Source organism: Melanotaenia boesemani, chromosome 8 (assembly GCF_017639745.1).
Source record: "Melanotaenia boesemani isolate fMelBoe1 chromosome 8, fMelBoe1.pri, whole genome shotgun sequence".
Classification (NCBI taxonomy): domain Eukaryota; kingdom Metazoa; phylum Chordata; class Actinopteri; order Atheriniformes; family Melanotaeniidae; genus Melanotaenia; species Melanotaenia boesemani.
The window spans coordinates 25,878,276-25,895,335 of NC_055689.1; the positions used below are offsets into that span (position 1 = coordinate 25,878,276).

A 17,060-nucleotide genomic window follows, 5' to 3' on the forward strand; every position below is an offset into this window, starting at 1 on the left:
GATTGCAAAGAACTTTTGTCTTATAAATTCTACAGGGTATAATATTATCCAATTATTCAAGGAATTAGAAGAAATCTAAGCACATTAAGGACAAGAACGGAGAACCACAGTTTGGATGAGGTGAGCTTTAAGTCCTACTCAGCTCTGCATGAGATAGAGTCATGCCATCATGATCAATGAGCTCAAAGAGGAGTACCTCAGAAAACCATTTTCCCTCAACACAGTCTGCTCCTGCATCCAGAAATGAAACCTGAAACTGTATTACAGGAGGAGGAAGCTGTATGTCAGCTCTACAGCACAGTAGAGTTCTCTGGACGTGAGCTCAGACGGACAGATTAACAAAGGACACGTGTAGCTGCTTTTGAATAAACACTGACGTCTGCCTCTACATGCCAAAGATGAAAAATATTCAGATCCCGGCTGTTATCATAGAAAAGTGTAAAAGCCAAAACCAGTGATGGTGTGGGAGCTCGTCATGGGAATCTATGGCGACCTTATGTATGTGCAGAAGCATAAACTGGAATTTTAGATGTCATCAAAGTGGCATCTTTTCCAAAGAGGTCATTGTTTAATTCAGCAGAACAGACCTCATTCAGTTTGACTTAACAGCAAATTGGATAAATTTCCACAAAGAAAAACTTACAACAAAATAAAATCAATATAAATATGGCATAGAGCCAAACCCGAGACTTTTCTTTCCGATCTGAAATTAAAGGAATAACAATCCACCTGAAATGCCGATTTCTTTGCCGGCTCTTCTTCTTTTTCCCCCTCCTCCTCTTCCTCTTCTTCCTCACTGTCAGTTTCAAACAAGTAGTAGTCTCCACTTCTAACCACTGAGGGACAGAGAGTCAAATGTTACACAGTCTGGGGCTTAAGTCATTAAACTCTTTCAGGACATTAAAATAAGGTACAAAATAGGTTTGATAAAAAGAGAATGTAGAAAATCAAACCACTTACCATTAATTCAATATAACTCATTTTTCATTAAACATTTATATGTATTTAGACAATAAACACACTGAGGGACAAAAAGACTAAACAAAAGTACAGAAAACATACAGCTCATTAGAAATGTTAGGATAATATATATACATATATAACTGAAGGATCTCTGTTATTTCAGTGGACACGGTCACCTTTAAGCTACTTTTAGTGACTCCAGACTAAAGCAGTTCAGTGTCAGACACAGTGGGGTAGAAAAGGCTGACTTATGTCCTTGAACAGAACAACAGTGGGCAGGAGATGAGGGAGAATGCTGGGAAATGGAGATGAAACATCAAATGACAAAGAGGTAAAACAATCTGAATGTGTAATGTGGGGGTGGAGTATGACATGAGACATGAGTTCGAACCAAACAGACAACCACAGCAACATCTCAGAGAAATGCTGGCGGGTTTTTTTCTCTCTGTTTTTTCTGTTTCTTCATGGTTCCAATTACTGTTTTTCTCTCTGCTTACGCCTGTTTAGTGATCATGTCTACAGGCAAAGAATGAACAAACCCATTATCCTTTATTTAAGTATGAAAAACAAAGGTGGGTCAACTTCATGTCTTTGCTCAAAAATGTTGTGCCAGAGAGCGATTCTCTACTGTGGGCTCTTTAGGTGAGATCAATGATGAAGTTTTTAACAGCGTTCAGTACAAACCTCCAGCCATTAATCGCTTTCTTTCTACATCATCCCATCGTGTCTATTTAAGGCATCCGTGCTCAAATAGTGTTATGAATCATCGTAAAACTGAAGTGCCTCTCCACGCAGTACAAGATTTCACAAGAGAGCAACAGGTAGCAAGAGCCCTTAAATAGAGACAGAAAAGGACTAAAGTCTGGAGGGAGCTAATGAGTGTTGGTGCCTTCAGAGCCCAGTTGCAGTATGGGAATCCTCAGCATTCTGGTCAAGGACAAAAGGGCCATTAAAAGTGGAGGAAGAGACAAAAGAGGATTTGGGGGGGTCAACCTACTGGAAGCATGGTCAACCCACGGCCTCCACCACTGCTTTTTTTTGGTCGTGGCTTTCGTTGGCTGTGTTCCTAAAATTTCACAAATACATCAATGCAACATTTTGTAAGAAAATCAATTATCTGCAAACTTTTCAGATCATATTTCCACTGCATGAAGCTGCTGAGTAAAATTGTTACACAACATGATTGCATTCTGTTATAAAAAAAAAATGCACAAATTACTGGTGCATTTATGACTAGCACCACAAGCAATCAAACAACTTCTATGCCAGCTTTTTTCCTTTTTAGCTAGATGCTCCATATCATACCATCATCCTCCTCCTCTTCAGGCTGGACAACTGTCTGACCGTCCACAGACTCCTGCGCCAGGCTCTGCATCTTCTCCTTGCCCCTCTTAAACTTTTGCTGCCTCACCTTAATTCGATCCATCCTAATTAAATCAGAAAGATGGTGAAGAAACACAAAGTATTGACACACTAACAACATAACAGACTGACTATAAGCATCTTCAGGCTTCACATGGAAATTAAAGTATGTTATATTACAGCAGAGTGCACATTAGAGTGGATGAGTGGATATAATCAGAGCTCATGAGTAGCTCCTGAGCTAACTATAAGTAATGGAAATACGCTGCTTTAATGTGGTATGATAAAGTAAGAGCTGGCTTCCAGGAAAAGATTAAGAACGAGCCAGGAGATGCTTTTAAACCACAACAATCATGTTCACTTAATTTTGGAATGAATTAGACCTAATGAGGCTCATGAATGAAACGGAAATAGATATAACCATACTGTTTTAGTGTAGCTTATTGTCAGCTAATTCCATAAAAAGGCATACAATAAATGAACTCAACTAGCATTAAGTGCAAGTGCAGCTCCTGTGCCACAGAGCTTACAATAGTAGGGGAAAATCTAACACATGGCTACAACACATGATGTCATTGTGCAAAAGTGTGAGACATTTGTCACATCCCCATGATTCCTGGATGTTCAAAGCTTCATTTTCTAAAAACACATATGTCCTCTATCTGAAATCACACACAAGGGCAAAGATATGTTGGCTTTGTTTGGTTCAATAAGATCTTAGGGAACAGTGTTGTTTACCATAACAACACTTAGTTTGATTCTTGTATGTTAATAGAACTGTTAACCACTTCTTTTTGTTTTTTTACTAAACGGACAAGTAACAACTCCACCATCAAGATATGCTGAATAAACTTTGCTGTGCATTATTTAGTGTTTTACCACAACACATATGCACCTGTTCTCATACTATAGTTAACTATGTGTGTGGTGACAGCATAAAAAACAAACTTTGGATTCAGCGATTTAATCCTCTGGTATGTGATGCATTTTCTCTTCACAGGTGTGGACACCAAGCCTCGAAAGTTCATATCAAAACATTCTAAAGGGGAATAGCCAATAGGAAAGCTATGGCACTACGACCAATGGGGACGCTCATTCCTTTGAAGCCATCACACATTTACACTGTCCCATTAACGAGACCGTCACAACATGTAAATGTAAATGTGTCCGTGTTTACAGGGTGACAGATGCTGGTTTTTGTGAAGGTGAAATATTTGTGATGAGTTGTCCAACCAGTGAATGTACAGTACACTTGCAGCTGGCACAGACAAAAATCTAAATCAGAAATTGTTCAGACAAGCTCACATTTCTCATGATGATCTTTCATGGGATTTGCTGACAGTTAAATTAGGATGAAAGAAAAACCTCCCATCAGAAAGAAATGGGATATAAATGAATGAATGCCATAGTACAAAGAATGGTTTATAACTGTGATGAAGAAAATCACACACAAAAGAAAAAGATTCTGTATTAAATAAATACGATGCTTCAATCTAAACATTGCGATTTATGATACAAATTGTATGATCGAGTGTTGTACACTTGCAACAACCACAGAGACCACATAATAACATGAGGGTAAAACATTCAGAGTCTCACTGTCTCTTCAGCTGCTCCACAGATTTACTCTCCTCCTCCAGCCGGGCTTTCACAGCCTTCACTATGGTGGCCTGGAAAAGCTCCGCTCCTCTGAAACACACATTAACATGCCAGTAAAACTTATGGCTCAGTATCAGTGTCTACAGTAATGGTGGTTTAACCCTATAATTTTCAGTATAATTTTCAAATACAACATTACAGCGCCTGTTTGACACCTTAAGGCTCCAGGGTTTTCTGTCATACATGTCTTAGAAAGCTAATAAAAACACACTATAATAACTTCCTGTATGCATTTGCTTATTGAGAATCACCAAGTTCATTTATTGGTGCTGGACTAACACATCCAGGTGATTCAGCTAAATTGCTCCTGTATGTATACACTCAACTGGACACAAAGTGGCCGAGACACAGTTTGCATGCTTCACACTTCCTGACCCAGGCTTTGCAACATTTCAAGCTGTAACCATACTGACATCAACGGCACAATTCCCGAAGTCCCTGCAGCTCTAAGCAGAAACTAACCCTGTCATATAAAACAATAGCTGTAAAATGTCTAAATGCAGATGAAATGTGCAGTAGAGTACCTGGAAGCGAGGATCTGAGACGACCTGATATCTGCAACCACGTGGAGAAAGTAGTAACTCATGAAGACTCGTCTCTGTAGCAACAGGAAGGCAAAACAGATGCTGTCCCAGATTATTCCCGCCTCATCCTTGGGCAGTTCACAGTCTGGAATACACAGTCAGCACAGCACTTTAATTCATTAAAAACTACAAACTGATTTCAATTCCCTCTGAGAGTGAGCTGCTGTGCAGTAAATCTAAAAACATCATTATCACAACACCACCGCTTCAAACTGTCAATTTAACAGGGATTACTGCTAAATTTAAGTGAGGGCATTTATGAGAGTGATTTACACAGACTCAGGATTGTGCAGTAACCTTATAACAGTTTTACAGTTTATTGCTGCATCATTTTGTTTTACTGTAAATTAGCTTCTCAAAGAGATTAGGATAAACATCACACCGATCTCAACAGAAATGAAGACAATCGAGTGAGTGTGAAGTTATTTTAGATCCAACTCTCTGCAGATCAAATTATAAATCACACTAAATGGATCCCATTGCAGGATAAAATGGGGTCCATGTTTTTCACTGTGCTGCATACATACACACACACACACAAAATATATATATATATCTATATATATATAGATATATATAGATATATATATGGAAAAGATTTAGAGCCCTGACTAACAACAATCATGTTCACTTAATTTTTGACTGAATTAGACCTAATGAGGCTCATTAATGAAATTGAAATGGATATAACCATACTGTTATGGTTATATATGTATATAACACAAAACTTTATAATGATCACTCACTGTAAGAAATAGGTTTTCTGTATCCCTTGATGGTGCAAGCCAAACTGAAGAACTGGATAAACCAGCAATGGTTCTCCATCAATGACTCGGTGTAGCCACAAGCCAAGATCTGCAAACAAGATTCATTTATTTAATAGAGCATTAACAATTTAGTTAAAAAATGTTTTCAGGGTCTAAACAGCTGAAGTGGCTTAATCAATCAGGACTTTTACAGATATCTCCAGAGTAGGCATTTTATGGAGCAAACTAGTTAAATCAAGTGGAGTCAGGAATTATTAAATGATCTATTTTGGTATTTGAATCAGATCTGGACAAAAAATGAGTCTCAAAACTGTAAAAAGAAGTGGAAAAGGTAACAATAACGCAAAGAAAAATGGGGGAAAGATGAAGAAGAATGCTAATGTATAACATGTATATAATGGAAAAGTTGACTTCCTCAATTGGACTGAAACAAAATAAACAATAATAATAATAATAATAAACAAAATAACAACAAAAATTTGCGTTGATTTGTATCACCAATGGGAGTATATTTTTATGGACCCACTTGGTGCTTGCTACATAAAGCATTTTTTCACTGTTCACCAGATTATGTTCTGTGCTATCCTCTGCCGTGACAAGGTAAATTATATTCTAGATGGTATTCTATCATAATTAGTAAATCACCCATTTTTTTTGTCAAAGATCACTTACTGACAAAATATTCTTCATTGTGATCACAAAGATGTTGTATGCAATCAGGAAGTCCCAGTAGTGGAGGATCTTCTTGATCGGCTTCAGCAGCAGCTCGCCCCCAAACAGCAGAAAGTAAAAGCAGGCCACCAGGTAACCCATACAGAAAACGCTGATGCGTGTGGTTCCGGTGATGAAGATGATGGTGAGGACAAACCAGAACAGGTAGCTGAACATGATGACCTTCAGCATATCCAGGTAGGACCTAGAGAAGAAGAAAGCTGAGCTGTGAGTGGAAACTAATAACCACTTGTGTAAATGATCTAGCTTTACATTTGGAATCAATACAGAAAAACCTCTGCAGCCAACAGGCTCTTAATGTGTGGGAATGTTCAAAATTTCTACTTGAGAACTGAAACCAGACGACATTATGGGTACATGTGAATTTTATTCCACATTGTTTTTTTCCCCCCAGTAAACTCTGCGATTACACTACTGATTTTGATTATAGTTTATACAGTGGCAGCTGCACACACACACACACACACACACATCTATCTATCTTTCTATCTAACTATCTATCTATCTATCTATCTATCTATCTATCTATCTATATATATATATATATATATATATATATATATATATATATATATATATATATATATATATATACATATATATATTTATAGACATATATAGATATAGACAGATAGATAAATATGAATCAGCTTTTTCATGAAAGGACACTTTAAACGCAGATGTCAAAACTTTTCAGCTTGCAAAATATCATTTTATTAATAATGAATTTTACTAGATCAGCTATTGTTGCACTTTATATGAACTTTCTAAGATCTTCTTGTCAGAAAAGATGCTGGTAACTAACTAGTAATTAGACAAAATGTCCTTTTTAATTTTCTTTTTTGAAGAATATTTGAATGAGCATATGTTCTGTTTATTACTGTGTGACATGTTAGTTGTTGTAGTGCAAGAGGCATCCACCAGGAGGAAGAAGACAAGCATCAGATTATATACAGCAGGAGATTGAGCAAAGTTTTTACCATAAAGCGATGCAATAGGTCTCAGAAACTATATCAGTGTATCAAATATGGTACATTAGGCTTTAAGGATTAATATTTAGGTTGACAACAAACACAATCCCAGGATCCATGCACAAACACTCCGTATAAGAGGCCACTGAAAGCTGCTGAGTGAACCTTCAGTGACTAAAACTCAAGAATCAGCTTTTATCCATAAGTTATTGCAGAAAGACAAATAAATATTACATAAAGATCACAGTTCTTAAGCGGATTTTAGTCCCACTGTACTGGAAGTGGACACCACAGATAATACAGGTGAGGATTCATGTTTGCCAAACACAGCAATACAAGTCGAAACAATATTTCAGTTCATTCTATAGCTGTATGCATAACCTGCTCTTCAATCATCCTTACCAGTAAGAGTCTGGTCAATGACTGGGAATGAGAGCTGTAACCTGATGCTGTCACTCGGCATATGCACCTCACAGCATGTCCCTTGTGTGTCTAACATGTTAAAAGCATGCAAACACCTCCTGTGCTTCTATGTACGAGACCATTAAAGTGATGTGTGTGGCAAAAACATGGGATGCAACTTGCATTAACCACAGCAACAGCTGCACTGTTTAGGAAGCAGCACTGATGAAGTGGGTTCTGGTCGGACAATGCTTTGATGGGCCGGAACAGCTGAGTGAGTGTCCTTCTTCATCAGAGGGAGAAAATACCTTTTCCATACTTGAAAGCTATTTATTGAGTTAGAGTACAGGGCAAAAGCGTCTGAGTCGCGGAGTGACGGACAGAGTGTTTTGTGGATTATGGATTTCTCCCCCACCCTGTACCCGTAATTCGATCTTGGAGGGAAACGATGGAATAAGTGCAGAGCTGCTGTGGCGTGAACAGACGGGCTGTGCAGCTTTCTCTCTCTCTACAAGGGCTTGTTGATGGACACAGAGTGCGTTAATAAAAGACTTGTCCACTTTGCACATCAAAACAGTGGAATGTAAAGAGCACGTAATCAATGACTGTGGACAGGTCGGGATGCTCTCACTGTCTTTCTCGCTTGCGATCCATTCTTTCACCTCTGAAAATCTTCCTTTGCTCTTTTTTTTTCTAAGCAAAGTCAAGATCCCGCTCTGAATCTGAATATCGAACAACCAGAATTTTAAACTATGTACACAGAAAGTATTGAATAATATTTCTCACTTAGCTGCTGGCATCAACTGTTATGTCAGTATATATATATATATGTATGTATATGTATATATATATATATATATTTAAAATGAGAGATATTCTGAGTGTGTTTATATTTACCTTAATGTTAATTATTTCTGAAATTAGCAGTCATCAACACCTTTACCTACTTTTCTTTATCCAAGTAAGCCTATGGAAGCCAATCCAGACAAATAGGCTGAGTAAAAAACTCAATAACATTCTTACCTAAAAAAATTGTTACTGACATGTGGGAGAGGGACTCAGATTGACTTTGCTAATTTAAAATTAACTGGCAGCACTACATACAGTTTGAATGACCTTTTTTTTAACATGGGTACAATTATCCTAGTTTGACAGATATGCATGAACAAAAACAACCTGACATCTGAGCATTTATTCCTATATTCCTTTATTCCTAAAGTCAATTTAGAAGTTCTCTCAAGATTCCTCATAAAATGCTATGAAGAATTGTTTAAAGTTCACTGAAGTAGAGCTTGGACAGAAAAGTGACCCAAAATTTGGCACAAATCTTCATCAATTGTTTTAAAAAGTGTAAAATAAAAATATGTAACAAAAAAATATTGACAAAATGATTTAGCCTTTTGTTAAATCATGTACACCATAGATCTTTCAATGAATATCTGGTTAATGACATTGTTTCAAACTGCTTAAAATACAAGTTAATATTAAAAAAAATCTTCAATGGAATTCTTCTAACTGCTCTGGCTGTGTGGAGTATATTACAGTTTGACTTTATTGTTGGTATCTGATAGAATTAGGCATCAATTACGGCGTCTACTTTACTTCCTTTCCATTTCAGCATGTCTTCCTCTTTACTAATGGTTGCCAAGCAGAGCACTGGCACCACACAGACTTAATGACAAATATTTTAAGTGAACCTAATAAAGAAAATGTAATATAGTGTCTCCCTGTGCCCTAATATAAATTCAAAAAGCAAATCTGGACCACATATTGCTGCAGTGTATATGGAGCATCTATTTAGTGTAAGCTGCAGTACCTGCAGTGGATGAAGTCGGGTACAGGGTTGTGGACACTAAAGGAGGCTGCGTCCAGGTCTCTGCAGATCTCCACATTATCACCAGCCATTATGCGGACCGCTGCCTTGTTTTCATCCTCAAAGACCTGCCTTTGCAGTGAGGCACACAGCAGCAACATGAAGTCGTCTAGGAGCAGAGAAGAAGAAAGCATTTATAACTGAGATATCACAGTAAAGTGATCAATACACATTTAGTTCAATATAGGATTAAGTTTTCATAATTGTTCTTCTCTAATAGGAATAATTACTCTACTCTCATTCATTTAAGTGTGCCCATTTTAAGAAACTAGCTTTTTCTGTAGTCAGCTACAATTAGGAAGCAGAGCTACGGCTTAAACTACAACATAGATTAGACGGCAGTAATTATTGGCTACTTTACAAAAATTGCAAAACACGAGGACCTCCTCACAGTAAAATCCGAATTATAAATAAATGCATCAATGAAAACAGTTTTTACAAACTGAAATAATACATTTTCACTAAGTGGCACATTAAGAATGAGACTTATAAATGACCTGCATTGAAGCAATTACACTTTACATTAGTCCAACTCATACTTAGGCATCTGTATGCATCCTGTGCTTCCTACAACACGTAGTGGGTGCTTTCAAATCCTTGCTAAACAAATATTTTCTTAATAAATGAACGTACAGATAAGGAAGAGCGGATTTGGCTTCTCTTGGAAATCCGGGACATAGAGCCACTTGATTACATTTGAGTCTGTAGTGGAGTTTGGAAACCTCCAGGGATACTCTGCAATAATCAAGCATATGAAGGACAATAAAAATGTCAGCTTTATTTGTGAAGCACTTGTAGAGGCAGAAATGGCAATGAGAACCTCAACATGGTAACGAGGAACAAAAGAAAATGTGCATCACTAATACTGAGGGACAAAAGCTTTTACATGACCTGCTGCAACTGTGGGATATTAAAATGGTAAGTAAGTGAAAAAGCTAAAGGCCTTCATGTACTTCAGTACACAGTTATATCTTATACTGGAGTGAAAACACATTATAAACCATAAATTGTATTTACTAGCAAACAAAAGAGAGACTTAGCACCAATATCAGCTCACAATACAAACTGTGTTTTTGTGCCTGGTCCAAGCTTTGCTATTACACAAATAATCATTTGTATTTATTTTCAAGCACAATGATGAATCAGTCTCTGATAACAGAAAGATCGTTGAACATGGCCCTGCTTGACATGTATGTATAGAACTTTTTATTTCAAAACACAAATGTCATAGTGAGTGGGGTGTGAGGATGAGGAGGCAGAAAGCAGACGGGTGCAGGAACAAGGTTAAATGATACACACTTACACAGACAAAATGGGAAACATGACGCATGATCTGGCAAAGGAAAACTGAAACCAAATGGTATAAATAAACTAAGAATCTAATAGGGAGTAGGTGAAGCAAATGAGCAAATCAAACTAGGTGTACTAACGAAGAGGAAGTAGAAAGCAAACAGAATACTCAGGTGGAAAAACTACAAAATAAAAACAAGACAGAACTTAACCTGAGAAGACTAAAAACCCAAAATGAAAGTGACCTGGGCTCTCTAACTAGGAGTCACCAACTACTACCATTTTCCCCAAATACATAGGTCTGTGATGTTAATGGCATCAGAGGTGAAGTGAAACACCAGCAGGTTTACTGTATATTTACGCCTTAAACATCTGGAATAAATGTTTCTTTCCAGATATTCCAGGAGTAGGCTGTAGTGACAGGTTAGCTAAAATTCTATTATTTCGCTACATAAGATCATTTTACAGATCTACTTTGTATGCATAAGCTGCTCTGAAATGAGCTCCTTGCACCTGTATTTTTAAAATTGAGAGGAGAGCTGGTGGGCATACTGCCAGGTTTTTGGGGAATTTATTTAAGCAAAAGCTGAAAATAATGGTTGACTGAGCCACCATTCTGCTTCTCTTGCTTCTCCATAATGGTGATAATTCTTTAGAGACAGATCAAACTGCTCTGTTCTGGAAAGTTTGGTCTATGAAATATCTAAACCTGGACATGATACCAAACACTTTGTTCAAGGGACTGAATCAGAGTCCCATTACTGTGACTGTTAGCTTAATGTGAGCACAATTAGACAAACACACAAACCTTTACAGGCTGCAGGTGGGATCCCAAGGCAGACGAAGTACTGGAAGGTAATCACGCAGGACAGAAAGAAGCAGTACTTGGACCAAATCTCAGCAATGGCTTTCCTTCTTCGTCTATATATGACTGCAATCAAGGCAAAGGCATGAAGCATGGAATAGAAGTCCATACGCTGCCCGATGACGTTGACCCCCAACAGCAGGCATGTCTGAGAGAAACAAAAGAGGCATGATGGAGCAGAGTGCAGTGAGATATACACTTTAATAACTGTGGTACACTCTCTACCTCAAGTCCAAACTTGTAGAAAAAGTAGTTTATGAAGTATTTGATGAAGCAGACGATGCCAATGTCCAGGTGTTGCCGTGTGATGTCATGGAAGATAATTCTAGCAGCTGGAGGCGACAGCTTGTTCCTCAGTCTGAAGTATTCCTGATGGCGGTAGACTGTCACCTCAAATGCCAACAGAGCCAACATCAAGAGGTTGCTCTGCACAGACAGAGAGGACATTTTTACTGTACTTGGTTTTTGTTTGTTTGCTGGTACTCTTAATATTTATAATTTGATCAATTCTGTTAAAAATCAACAATTTTTGAAAAAACTTTTAAAGATCAAACTTTTCATTTATAATCATAACAGATGTGTTGTATTTTAGGCCTTAGTCAGTTTGGAGATTTTAGGTTATTGTGCATCCATGACATGATGTCTTTTTAGAGACAAGTAGAAAGAAAAAACTAAAATGCAAGATTCAGTGTTTATTTTGTTACACTTTGCATCATGGATTTTCATTCTTGGTTTCCTTGTTTTGATGTGACTTTGCCTCTTGGTTTTTGGGTTTGTTCTGGTCTTTATTTAAGCTTAATGGCTTCTGTTATTCATTACTTTGCTCAGCATTTAATCAGTTTAACAATCTGTGTTTTTGTTTGGTCCTGGTATTACATTTGTCCCTGTTTGCTGTGTTGTTCCATGTGTCCTGGAACATTACATAGAATTGGGAAAGTCTTGCGTATTAAAACTCAATTTATAAAAATATATATAGGTTAGTTTGTGGCAGAGTTTCTGGGATTCAAACTACATCGATTTCCACAAATGACTGTTACAAAGTCAGAGAGTAATGTTTTATGGATATCTTCAATATTTTTTGAGCAGCTGATTCTCTTAAATTCTCAATGAAAAAAAATAAAAGAACAATAATAAAGGATGCACTTTTATTATGCTTGAACCTCAAAAAAAAATCCTAATGAAATATGTCGTCTTGACCAGAGGCTTCTAGCTCAAGCCCATACCCACCCCTATAGTTAAACCGATGGGGAAAAAAACATTTGTAGTTAAATGTTTGGACCTAAAATCACAAACCCCACCCATACTCTCAAAAAACCTTAAAACCTATTACTTACCTTAAGACATACCCTGTGGGATACATAAGATATTTTTCATTCTATTTCATTTTATAAAAGTAGCTCTGGTGTGTATCAATTACTCTTAAACCTTTGAAGCCCAACTTAAACTGGGGAGAAAAGTCAGTTTTTTCACAATCTTTTTTTTTTTTTTAATCTTTATTTGGCCCTTAAACAAAATTGGAAAAAATCAACTATTTATTTATTTAGTATTTTTACCATTTACTACCATGTGATGGGTCAAGATTTTTGTCATGTAGTCTTCTGCTTCCTGGTATCCATTAGGGGGCAGGAAACAAGTACCAGATTGTGTACAACAAGGGTTTGAGCAAAGTTTCTACCATAAAGTGATGCAAAAGGTCTTAGAAAGTGTATGTATGAAATATGATACATCTGGCTTTAATGGGTTAATATTTGAAATTTATCCATCATATAGATTCACCTTTAAAGGTCCCATATTATGCAAAATTAACTTTTTAATGGTTTTGGAACAGTCATACTGGTCCCCCCGCATGTGTAGGAGACCCGTAAGTGTGAAACTCTTTCAGGCGCTCTCTCTCCCCCCTGCTCCACCTCTAGGGAAGTAAGCGCTGAAATGAGCTTGTTTGAAAGCGTGTACGTTATGACGTCATAAGGGACAATAACCACTCCCCACAGAGCGATGGACCCGTCTACCGGCTCTCAAAGCCCGCCCTCTAAAAATCACCTAGCGCCCAGTGTTTTTCCCTCTTCGACAACCCTCATTAGCGGACATGGCTAAGCGACAGAAGCACTGTTCTGTTTGTGGCTGCATAAATGAACACGAAAACGTTTTTTTACTTCCATCCACTGAACCCACGAGGACTGAGTGGATTAATTTTATTTTTGGAGGAAATGTACCCGGAAAACTTCCAAAGGTTTTGCATGTCTGTGGCCAGCATTTCAAAGAGGACTGTTTCCACAACATGGGGGCATGGAAAGCAGGCTTCGCCAACCGTTTGAAGCTGAAGCCAGGTTCAATACCAACTGTCCGTGACACAGCTGGAGAGGTAAGAGCTGGCAGTTATTTTATCGTTTCGGCCTTATTAGTCTGATAGCTTGAAAATATATTAACCTGTCAATCACCTCATGACGGGTGATGCGATGGGCGGAGCCAACAGCTGAGCTGCTCCACCAGGGTTCCGCCCACCATAAACGGCACATTTCTGAAGCTGCTAAAAAGAGGGAGGTGAAGAGAAGCCGCTGCACTCAAACTGAGGGTCGATTTGTCCATACCATGGCGGAAATATTTCATTTAGATATTAATGAATGGTCTCAGATTGGGAATAAAGTGTATAATATGGGACCTTTAAGCTTGAAAACAATAAAAAACAACAACAAAATAATCTGAGGCAGGGATCCAGGTTTTGGTGACACAGTCTCAAAATGCTCAGTGTGGTTCACTCTTTCGGTGATTAAGACTTCCACTCACCCTGAGGTATCCCAGTAGGTCTTCAGACTTCTCCAGGCCAAACCAGTTGACTGAATCATTTGGTTTGTACAAAGTAGAATTCTCCAACGCTTTTTTTTGTTCTTCAGTGAAATGTTGTGACTGTAAACAGAAACAGTGAGACAAAAACCAGAGTTTTTATGCAGGATTTTAACAGCGATATTACACCATTTTATTGATGTAAAAATTTTGCACGATGTAAAATATGTTTGTACATGATAAATAATTAGAGGAATCTTTCCATTTAGATTACCAATTAATTTAACTGTGATCATATTAGCGGGAATAAGAACATGGAGTTATATAAACCATGTTGGTCAAGATATTTACCATAGAGCAGTTGTAAATTGGACGTTTAATCGTCTTCAGCTGGTACAACATTTTACACACAATGACGACACACGTCCAGACAGTGCAAACAATGGAGGCGAGGTGTCGATACTGCCTGAAGGGCAGGGCAAAAGCCCAGGATGCCAGGAACACACAGTTTAGCAAAGACACCTGCATAAGAGACAACACAGGTGATGAGAATGTAAAAGAAAATAAAAAGAATAAAAAAATGAAAAAACAAAGCCATTTCCATTGCAAATCCGAGCACAAATATTTTTTAGAATGACAAGTTTTAAAACACTTCTGCAAAGAAAGAAAAGAAAGAAATGAATCACTGAAGCTTATTTACTGAGCTTTGTACCTCACAATTTACATTGTATACTGTAAAAAATAGCACACCTTATATTTAGCATTTGACATGGTGTCTAATGGAAGATATTATTGTATATTTATCTAAGTCATGCAACATCCTTTTGCAGTTTTTAATGTTTTGTTCTTTTATTTGTTTTTTTTTAGATGCTTCTTTTCTTTGTGGGATATTTAAATTTACACATGCAAACAGCACATTTTTATTTAATAATTTGATAGATCTTTCCAACAGGCTCATCTATAGCTGGCTGAGTGTATACAAGGTTTTACACAGTTGTTGTGTGCACAGAGAAATTTTGCAGAAGACAGCTGATGAGTCACAGTTTAAGGAACTATTTGTCTTCTCATCTAAAGTTTAATCCCAAAACAAAAAAGGCAATATATTTAATGTTGTTCGACTCAGACGTGTAGTCTGAAGATATTCATGGAGGAGCTGATTTGCCAGAGTAGACTTGATAAAAGTGTATTTTTGCTTTAGATTGCGTGCGAGACCTGTGATGATGATGAATAACATGGGATTTTAACAAAATGCCACTATTGCTCATGACATTGAGACCAATCGAATTGCTTTTCTTCCAGGAATCTTGAGTTTTCCTACCTCTGTGACAGAGACCATAAAAATGTAGCAGGACACGATCTTGATAATGTGAATCTCCAGTAACCACCAAATGAAGAGCTGGAGCTTGTGGAAATACTCCAGGAACTTGAGGAAAAGCACCGTCAGACGGTCGACCACCAGGTGCCATTTGCTCTTAAGGTCTGAGGAAAAAGAGAAAATACAGATTCACTGAAATGAATAAAAGTAGATGGAAAGTGTCCTCAGGTTTCAGCTCATAATTACAGACGCATGTCCAAAGATTAAAGACTAACATGTTTGTATTTAAGGAAAAAAATCAGGGGATATTTAAGATTTTTGTAAAGGTACATATTTCTTATGAAAATCCAGGGTAATTGTTGTGTGTTTACTTAACATCTGAATACATCATCCGACTATAAGGCCAATAAAAGGACCACTATCACTAATGCAAGCCATTAATGGTATAAATGGAAGACAAACTAAGTAAAAATATAAGCTGTATTATCAGAAACCCAGACAGATTTTAAACATAGCTGATAAAATATTCAAATACCTAAAATTTGTCTGCCCATTAAAACATTTTTATTTCTCAACCTCTTTACCTCACTATTTTCCATGATCAGATTTCTATTTTTTAATATTTCTTTTTTTTTTACTTCCTCAGCTGAGGTTGATTGAATGGTTCTGATTAAGATGAAACTTAACCAGGATGGTGGGCAGGGGATTCTTTCTTATGTTCTCAGTTTATAATGTTCAGCTGTAAACAATAAAGTCACTGCTGCAGTGCTAAGTCCTGCACACTGGTACATTTCCTAGTTCTCCAAGGAAATAAATGGTTTGTAAATTTGTGAGCAGTGGGCACAAAGTGCAGTTATCCTACCTGTGCTCATGGAAGAGATATCCTTGTGCATAAGTTACAATTTCAAAAGCACATTTATGAACAGGACTGGTTAACCCTTTAGGTGCTGGGGATTTTAAAGTTTTTAAGGCATACTGTAAATGTTCAATGCTGAATATGAACCAGAGTTTATGATGGCAGTAAAATTATGATTCTGTGTTCAGCTTTCCATTAAAGGTTTGGTTAAAAAGTTAAATAATAACTGTAATTTTTTACCGAACAATGAAACATAAAAATGAGGCTTTTATGAAGAAAATAAATCTTACCAACAAAATAATTGATTACCACACACAAACCATTCATAAATGCCAAATTAGACTAAAATAGAAGCTCTGAGTGACAATAAATGAAGAACTATTTGGGACTTCCCATCACTACACTACAGAAAAGAGACATAATTATGTTGACTTTCAAAAATATGTCAAACACTTTTGTACTAAAGAGGTATCCCATCGTAATAGGGTGCAGTAATGCTACACACTGCAAGGTTTTAGTCTCCTGTGTCTGCTTCACACAGCATTCTGGTGATAAACAACCCCACCCGCGTAACATTGCAGTGGAAACTAAAGTGAAAGGTCAAGTCTGATGGCGTTTTCCATATAATGGAAAAACAGCC

General features: G+C 37.3%; 1 protein-coding gene across 1 annotated transcript in view; it reads right to left on the reverse strand.

Annotated features, from left to right (window-relative positions):
• Window positions 1–17,060, reverse strand: part of LOC121644644 (piezo-type mechanosensitive ion channel component 2) — a 92,075-nt gene that overhangs the window by 21,964 nt on the left and 53,051 nt on the right. Inside the window, exons 19-32 of the mRNA XM_041992733.1 lie at window positions 15,568–15,728; window positions 14,601–14,771; window positions 14,253–14,372; window positions 11,694–11,894; window positions 11,412–11,616; window positions 9,947–10,048; window positions 9,257–9,422; window positions 6,008–6,251; window positions 5,315–5,423; window positions 4,509–4,653; window positions 3,925–4,014; window positions 2,269–2,390; window positions 1,961–2,029; window positions 730–836 (exon numbers count right to left, since the gene is read on the reverse strand). Coding sequence (XP_041848667.1) covers window positions 730–836; window positions 1,961–2,029; window positions 2,269–2,390; window positions 3,925–4,014; window positions 4,509–4,653; window positions 5,315–5,423; window positions 6,008–6,251; window positions 9,257–9,422; window positions 9,947–10,048; window positions 11,412–11,616; window positions 11,694–11,894; window positions 14,253–14,372; window positions 14,601–14,771; window positions 15,568–15,728 — 2,012 coding nt within the window. The remainder of the gene's footprint in view (window positions 1–729; window positions 837–1,960; window positions 2,030–2,268; window positions 2,391–3,924; window positions 4,015–4,508; window positions 4,654–5,314; window positions 5,424–6,007; window positions 6,252–9,256; window positions 9,423–9,946; window positions 10,049–11,411; window positions 11,617–11,693; window positions 11,895–14,252; window positions 14,373–14,600; window positions 14,772–15,567; window positions 15,729–17,060) is intronic.